Genomic DNA, 8821 nt, shown 5'->3' on the forward strand with positions numbered 1-8821 from the left:
ATCTCTGTTGGGGTGGCGTGAGGAACACAAAGTACCCTTAACAAAACAAAGTCTCTTCTTCATCTCCTTGAGCCTCGCTAAACAAAGTATGAGTTCACTTGACTAGCATTAGACCTTGTGGTGACCTTCAAACCTTCAAAAACTTGTTTGAGACGAATTCACAAATTAGAACTCTCAACGAACACTTAGCCGGCTAGGAGATCACAAATTTCCAATAGCAGTAAATAATGATTTAGGAAATTCTTGCTAAAGGGTTGATTCGAATCTCAGTTCTCAAAAATGTTTCCTCGCAAAGAGTAGATGTCATATGTGCGAGGAACAAGGGGAACAAGATGTAGAGGAGAGAGATAGAGAGGGAAGAAAGAAATTAGTCCAAGTGCCCACCCAAGCTCAATTGGGGTCATGGTATATAGCATTGTACTTTTGGATTCCATACCGGAAGAACAATGATTTAAAGCAACATGCATATTGTAAAGAAACACAAGAGACAATGAAGTTGTTCAACTCGGGGTCATCAGTTCTAGATGGAACACGATCTCACCAGGATGGCAAGATTGATGGATTTCTATGAAGAGTCATATCCAGTACCAAATCTTAGTAGTGTGGACCCATGACTTGGTGCAACCGATACTTGAACCAACTACGTACACATCACAGAATACACAAGTCAAGAGAAGAATCTCAAAACTAAGGGAATTAAAACTGGAAGAACCGATACTGATATGGAGCAGGACTTGAAACCATGAGTTCATACAAGATTCTTGGGAAGACTCAAAATGAAAGTGAAAGAACCAAATCGATACAGAACATGCTTCCCAACCAGACATGCTGGATGTAGAAGTCAAGCACCTAGGGCAACCCTTAGAGGTAGGTCTCTCGAACTCTCCAACACATAGGCTATTTTGAGCATCACTGGGATGAAAACCGATCGTAACAACATTGAACCTCTTCAAGACTGTGGACATCTAAGTTTTTCTAGCAATCAAAACAAAGGCCAATCTCAATAATGTCGGTCTCAAAACCGGTATCACCAAGAATCACTACCCATGCCTCAAAGGAGATTTTCAAAGGAATTCTTCTAAGGTGTGATTGAGCAATAATAGAGATTCTTCCAGAAACATCAAAGGAGATTTTCAAAAGAATTCTTCTAAGGTATGATTGAGCAATCATCAAGATTGTTCTAGAAGCGTAGTTATCATACCCCTCATTATAGTACGGATTGTCCTACACAAATTGATTCATTAATAAACCCCAAAAGGAAATATAAATCTCCTTTGATCTTCTATATCTCATCCTTTCTTCAACTTCAAATAACTAGGGGTCGAAGACCACTTGTATAGTCGCATTCCCCCATGTTTGTTTTCTTATGTGAATCTAGACAAAAAGCAAGTAAAATGAATAGGATTAGAGGGCGCCTCAGGCTCCAAGGATTTGAGGGTATTAATAGCAATGGACTCAGTGGAGGATTAGCTCCTTTTTGGCATGAATCATCTCACGTTTCAGTTCTGGGAAGGAAACAGATGACCTATTCATTGACATCTGATATGTCTCCAATGTATCTATAATTTTTTATTGTTCCATGTTATTATATTATCCATCTTGGATGTTTTATATGCATTATTACGCTATTTTATATCATTTTTGGGACTAACTTATTAACCTAGTGCCAAGGGCGAGTTGTTGTTTTTTCCTTGTTTTTGTCTTCACAGAAAATCAATACAAAACGGAGTCCAAATGTAACGAAACATTTTGAGGATTTTTCTTGGACCAGAAGACACCCAAGAACCTTCGGGAGGGGGTCAAAGCGGCCACCAGTTGGCGACAAGCTCGGAGGACACGCCCCAGGGGGGCACCCTCAGGCTTGTGGGCCCCCTGATGCTCCTTTAACCCTAATCCATGCTCTATAAATACGCAAATATTCCCCGTATACCAGAGGGCCCACCAAAATTATTTTTCTGCCGCCGCAAACTTCTGTTCTCGTGAGATCCCATCTAGGGGCCTTTTTGGCACTCCGCCGGAGGGGGATTCGATCACAGAGGGCTGCTACATCAACCTTGCTGCCCTTCTTCTGGTGTGTGAGTAGTTTAGGATAGACCTATGGGTCCATATATAGCTAGTGGCTAGATGGCTTCTTCTCTCTCTTTAATCTTCAATACAATGTTCTCCTCGATGTTCTTGGAGATCTATTCGATGCAATCTTCTTTTGCGGTGCGTGTGTTGAGATCCGATGAATTGTGGATTTATGATCAGATTATCTATGAATATTATTTGAGTCTTCTCTAAACTCTTTTATGCATAATTAAGATAGCTTTGTAGTTCTCTCTGATCTATTGATTTGGTTTGGCCAACTAGATTAATTTTTCTTGCAATGAGAGAGGTGCTTTGTAGTGGGTTAAATCTTGCGGTGCTTATACCCAGTGACAGAAGGGGACATGACACGTATTAGTATTGCTGCCACTAAGGATAAAAAGGTGGGGTTTATTCATATTGATTGGATCTATCGGTCTATATCATGTCATCTTGCTTAAGGCGTTACTCTGTTCTTGTTAACTTAATACACTAGATGCATGTTGGATAGCGATCGATGTGTGGAGTAATAGTAGTAAATGCATGCAGGAGTCGGTCCATTTGTCACGGACGTGATGCCTATATTCATGATCATTGCCTTAGATATCGTCATAACTATGCGCTTTTCTATCAATTGCTCAACAGTAATTTGTTTACCCATTGTATGCCTTCTTTCAAGAGAGAAGCCTCTAGTGAAAACGATGGCCCGGGGTCTATTTTTATCATATTATTTTTAGATCTATAAAATCAAAAACACAAGAATACCTTGCTGCAATTTATTTACCTTTACTTTATTTTGCACTTTTACTTATCTTTTATACCTATCTCTATCAGATCTCATCTTTGCATGTAACCGTAAAGGGATTGACAACACCTTTTTTTGCATTGGGTGCAAGTATTTGTTTGTTTATGTAGGTTCATTCATTGGGGACTTGTGTGTTCCTCCTACTGGATTGATACCTTGATTCTTAACTGAGGAAAATACGTATCCCTACTTTGCTGCATCACCCTTTCCTCTTCAAGGGAAAAAGCAACACCAGCTCAAGCAGTAGCAACATCACGGTTACCTCCCCTGGAGGCAATCAATTGAGATTAACTACCGTTTACGGTGAACCTCGAGTGGAAAACAAACATTTGATGTGGTCTAAGCTAGCTAGATGTCCCCTGCAACATCCCGGTGCCACCAGAGGAGAGGGGTAGGGGGCCCCTCCTTCTTCTGCTTCCTGGGCCCTCCGTGGAGAGAGGGGGCTCTCCCCTAGATTGGGTTTCTATGTTGTCTTAAGTTTTTCTCTACTATTTTCGGAGCCCTTCACCGTTTCTTATATTTTCGGAGATCCGTAACTTCGATTAGGCTGAAATTTTGAGGGGATTTTTATCCAGAAATTATTTTTTTTGCAGCGAAAGAAGGGCATCAACTAACCTATAAGGTGCCCACAAGACATCAGGGCACCCCCTGTTGCCTTGTGGGGTCCTCGGGCACTGTCGTGCGTTGATTCTTTCTCTTAAAAATTATATATATATTCCATAAAATCTCATAGAACCTCGATGTTGAAATCCTTTATCCATTTTTTTGCGAACGATTTGATATTATGGATTTTGATATATTTCTCTACAAATTTAAAAGATTTTCCTTTTCAAAAAAGTAATACACCCTATATTTTAAAACATAGTGATTATTTTTTTAAAGAAACTCAACAACACCAAAGGCGCTGCAAAGCGCCCAACCATTCTAGTGATGTTGAAATCCTACCACTCTCGCGGCTCAATTGATGGTGAACCGTTGAGCATTTACCAATGAGCCTCGATATGTTGCAACCCAACCACTCTGGACACTTCATTGATGGCCAACTGTGCAGCATTTAGCAAGGACAACAGTCAGCAGTGTGTCTATCTATATATTCTCCAACCTCGCCGCCATTAGATCACCACCAAGTAAGTTTAATAACTAGTCCAAGCGAAATATTTTGAGGTCACCATGAAACTCCCAAGCTTATACTACTTACGTTCATCGCTGCTCACGGCTTCCTTAGCCATCCAACTGATCACGGTGGCGGCGGCCAGTGGTGCAACATCGTCGACGGCGGCACTGAAGAAATACAACGCCATGTTCACCTTCGGTGACTCCATGGATGAGACTGGCAACATATGCGCCGGCAGCAGCAACAAGACGGAGTTGAACGTGCTCACCTGCACCCACCCGCCCTACGGCGAAACCTACTTCGGAAGGCCGTCTTGCCGGTGGTGCGACGGCCGCGTGGTCGTTGACTTCATCGGTAATTCATCCGTTTTTACCAACCAATAAAATGAAGGAAATGAATGATTTTTGTCTTCTTTAAACCCAAAAATTACTACAAGAAACAATTCCTGCAAGAAAAGTGTGACCCTTATGTTGAGATATTTTGTTTGAATGTTTGATCTACTTTCAAATCAACTAAGACAGAAGTTTGTTATAACTTCAATTTTATTTGTGTCCATGGATGCCAGCACAAGCACTTGGGCTTCCATTACTCCCACCGTCGAAAGCGATAGGCACAGATTTCCGTCGGGGCGTAAACATGGCCATCACCGGTGGCACGGCCATGAACTTCTCCTTCTACAAAGCTCTCGGCGTTGAAGATCCGGTGTGGAACCATGGTTCACTAGACACGCAGATCCAATGGTTCAAGGAGTTGTTGCCGTCCATATGCGGGACAGAGCAGAGTGAGCATGCACTATTATTCTCAACTTTCTTAAGACTTTTTCCTTTGAAGTATTCCATCCAAGTCTCATGCATTATTTTTTAAACAAATTGGCCCCGAGATGCCCGCTAGATATGGATGCACCTAATACTAAAACGTAACTTGATACATTCGCATTTAGACGAATCTAAGACAAGAATTTTGGGACGGAGGGAGTACTTTAATTTAACCGGTCCGGTGAAAAAGTCTAAACGTGTTCATTGTTTATGACATAGCTCACCATTCCTGCCCAACGGTTAAGAAAAGACAGTGAAACGTGTTGCATGCATGTACTAGGTTGCAAAGGATACCTGAGGAAATCGCTCTTCATGTTCGGTGCATACGGCGGGAACGACTACAACGTGCAGCTGCTTGAACGTGGCTTGACACCGGAGCAGGCAACGAACTACACCCCAAAGATCGTTGGTGCCATCGCCAACGGCGTGGAGGTATCTATTTCTATGTCTTGTGTACCATTGACAGCAAATTTTGCATGCATGTAAGTTCCAGCCAGGAAAGACTCCGGAGGAATTCTTGTGCAGAAACTGATTGCTCTCGGCGCCGTCCACGTCGTCGTCCCGGGAATCTTCCCGACCGGCTGCTTGCCGATCTTCCTGTCCTTGTTCGGCGACGGCGACTTGGACGACACCGGCTGCCTCAAGGCCTACAACCTCCTGACCAGGTACCACAACTCGATGCTCCGGAAGCAGGTGGAAGCCCTCCAGCGGAAGCACCGCAACTCGACGAGGCTCATGTACGCAGACTACTACGGCCTCGTGTACCAGATGGTCCAGGAGCCCCACAAGTTTGGTACGTACTAGCAAGTTTTCTTCCTTGGTTTCTTTAGTACTTCCTCCGTCCGGAAGTACTTGTCGAAGGAATGGATGAAAATGAATGTATCTACAACTAAATTGCGTCTAGATATATCCATTTCTCCGACAAGTATTTCGGACGGAGGGAGTAGCTTGAACAATTCATTGGAATGGGAATGGGATCCATGGAGGAGCTGAGCTGAGTGATTGCTTGGCTTTGGCTTGGCGCGCTAGGGTTTAGCGCTCCGTTTGAGGCGTGCTGCGGGGCGGGAGGGGGCAAGTACAACTTCGACCTGGGCGCCAGGTGCGGTATGGACGGGGCGACGGTGGCCTGCCGCAACCCGTCGGCGCGGCTCAGCTGGGACGGCATCCACCCCACGGAGGCGGCTAACAAGGTGATCGCCGGGGCACTGCTGAGGGGACCCTACTGCACCCCTCCCATCCTGTCCTAGGCTAAAAACTGTACACGGAAAAAGGACCAAGCAGATCCATGTATCTACCTACTACTCTCTCCGTAAAATAATATAAGAGCGTTTAGATCACTACTTTAGTAATCTAAACGCTCTTATATTAGTTTACAGAGAAAGTATCATTTATGTATCATGTCATGTGTGATGATAATCCTGAAACAACAAGGCACCGGCATAGGTTGCTTCCTGGCCTCTTGCCCACGTAGTACAGTAGTTTACAAAATGTTGAACCGCTGAAGTATGTATGTCCAAAGTGGAAAATCTACCATGCACGGGACCTTCCGTACATGGTCCAGCCGTTCATCCCGGCCCCGAGATGCCCGCTCGAAATGCAGCGTAAAATATTCTAATGCTTCTTCTTAGCATTGCTATGTACAATACCCACCTAACTTGTCGGATATGCTGCATAATTCCGTGCCAGCATTAGCAGGGAAATAGTGTTACGTCAGTCATGCTCTGCCCATCCACTGTCCCATAGAAAACCAAGCATTTTTATTTGTTCGAGAGATATTAATTCATTGATATGATATCTCTTTTAGAAACCTCAACTTTTAAATGTTTTTATATATTTGGAATTCCTGCCGGCGAGATCTTTAAAACAAGATCAATCCTGATTAAATATATTCCACTCATTTTATAATAACATATTTCACTCATTTTAAAACAGATTTCACACATTTCAAAAAATATTTCACTAATTTCATATTTTGCTCATTTAAAAAAATAATTAAATAACACATTCCACTAATTTCACAAAAGATTTTATACCAACATATTTCACTAATTTCATAATAATGTGTTTCACTCTTTTCGCAATAACATTTCTCACACATTTCAAAACAGATTTCACCCATTTCACAAAAAAAATCACTAATTTCATCTAAGATATTTCACTCATGTTTTAAAATTATTTTTAAATAGCATATTCCACTAATTTCAAAAAAGATTTTATAATAACATATTTCATCATTTCATAATGGTTGGTTATTGGAGACTTTTATGGGGCTTTGTGGAATTTTGAGCACATCTCCTTGACCCCTAGACCTGAAGTTCAAATGGCGGCATTCTGTGATGTGCTCATGACATGTGAATTGTTGATTTGGGCTTTATTGGAGTCCCTTATACATATGATAACATGCGTGCAGCCTATGCTAATGTACGTGTACGCCTAGATCGTGTTGTTGCAACCAATGAATGGAGAAACATGTTTACATATGCCTCTGTACAACATCTAGCTCCCCCTGCTCGGACCATGTGCCGCTTCTTTTGAAATTTTTTGCGGAGCAGGAGAGTCCCAGACCAAAGGCAAGAAGATATGCGATTTTTTTTGGGAGAGGGATGCAGGGTTACCAGATTTTATAAAAAAATGCCTGGACTGCCTTTGGTGCTATGGATAACTTGGGTCGGGTTAATGATGCTCTGAGATCTACCATGGCGTCCCTTAGATCATGGAGCAACAAGAGGTTTGGGAATATCACAAGGGAAATTAATTAATCGTGTACTCAGCTAGAGGAGCTGATGAGAATGAATGCTGACAGGCAGGAGATAAGAAAGGTTTCTGACAAGCTTAATGAACTTCCTTATAAAGAAGAGATGTTATGGCCACAACGGTCCCGTATCACGTGGCTCAAGGAGAGCGAACACAAAATACTTCCAGAGCAAGTCGGTTTGGAGAGCTAGGAAAAAAATTCGGGAGCTTCTAGACAATGATGGTAATGTATTCACATACACTGGAACTATGTGTAACATGGCCACTTCTTATTTTAAAAACATCTTCATAGCTGATCCATCATTAAATGCCTCAGCGGTTGTGGACCTCTTTCATGCGGTAATAACACATGATGAAAATGACAAACTATGTGTTGACTTCTCCGATCAGGAGATATCTGATGCTCTTTTCCAGATAGGATCTTTGAAGGCACCAGGGCCAGATGGGTTCCCGGCGAGATTTTTTTAACGTAGTTGGGATGTTTGCAGGAAAACATTGTTAAGGTAGTCAAAAAGTTTTTTAGGACGGGAGTGATGCCGGAAGGGGTTAATGATAGTTCTATTGTCTTAATCTCCAAAATTGCCAATCCCAAGAAGCTCTCTGAATTTAGGCTCATTAGTCTGTGTAATGTGATTTACAAGGTGGTCTCCAAATGTCTTGTAAACAGGTTGAGGCCTCTATTGGATGCTATTATCTCACATGAAGAAGGTTCCTTTGTATCCGGCAGGATGATCACAAATAATGCACTGATTGCCTTTGTTTATGTGCATACAAACTTGACCTGTCAAAAGCTTATGATCGGGTAGATTGGAACTTCTTGAGGCATGTGATGCAACTCGTCGATGGATTACCTGGATTATGACTTATGTCACATCGGTGAGATATTCTGTGAGATTCAATGGAACCCTCTTGGATTCATTTGCATCGTCTTGTGGCCTTGGGCAAGGTGATCCACTCTCCCCTTTTTTTCTATTCATTATTGACGGTCTTTCTGCAATTCTAAGACGGAATGTAGAAATGGGATTGATTACTCCAATAAAAAATTCTCAGTGTGCACGCGGTATTTCACATCTTCTGTTTGCGGATGACATGCTTTTGTTCTTTGAGGTGTCACGGCCGCAAGATGAACAAGTTAAATCCCGCCTTGATCTCTATGCAAATGCCACTGGTCAACTACTAAATTATAATAAATGTTCTATCATGTTTGAGGAGGCATGTACGGTTAACTCTCAGGAGGGCGTCAGAGAAGTTCTAAATGTAACAGTT

At 42.3% G+C, this 8821-nt stretch overlaps 1 protein-coding gene across 3 annotated transcripts; it reads left to right on the plus strand.

The window, feature by feature from the left end:
* The first annotated feature begins 4010 nt into the window (after positions 1-4010).
* LOC119306756 (GDSL esterase/lipase At5g45910-like) lies at positions 4011-6166 on the plus strand. Of its 3 annotated transcripts, none has more exons than XM_037582891.1 (5): positions 4011-4340; positions 4552-4767; positions 5082-5233; positions 5327-5594; positions 5831-6166. In XM_037582891.1, exons 1-5 carry the CDS (start codon positions 4043-4045, stop codon positions 6046-6048), a joined length of 1152 nt encoding a protein of 383 aa, XP_037438788.1. In that variant the 5' UTR covers positions 4011-4042; the 3' UTR covers positions 6049-6166. The 3 variants fall into 3 exon arrangements, with proteins under 3 accessions (XP_037438788.1, XP_037438789.1, XP_037438790.1); XM_037582892.1 differs by having other exon boundaries at positions 5838-6166; XM_037582893.1 differs by having other exon boundaries at positions 5706-5956.
* The last annotated feature ends 2655 nt before the right edge of the window (positions 6167-8821 follow it).

This window comes from Triticum dicoccoides, chromosome 5B (genome assembly GCF_002162155.2).
Source record: "Triticum dicoccoides isolate Atlit2015 ecotype Zavitan chromosome 5B, WEW_v2.0, whole genome shotgun sequence".
In the NCBI taxonomy this organism is placed as follows: domain Eukaryota; kingdom Viridiplantae; phylum Streptophyta; class Magnoliopsida; order Poales; family Poaceae; genus Triticum; species Triticum dicoccoides.

Bases quoted from the DNA above. Each gene is read 5' to 3' on its own strand.
- LOC119306756 (XM_037582891.1), top strand. From the start codon at position 4,043: ATGAAACTCCCAAGCTTATACTACTTACGTTCATCGCTGCTCACGGCT. The intron at 4,341-4,551 runs GTAATTCATCCG...CATGGATGCCAG, and splicing joins CGTGGTCGTTGACTTCATCG to CACAAGCACTTGGGCTTCCA. The intron at 5,595-5,830 runs GTACGTACTAGC...TTGGCGCGCTAG, and splicing joins CCAGGAGCCCCACAAGTTTG to GGTTTAGCGCTCCGTTTGAG.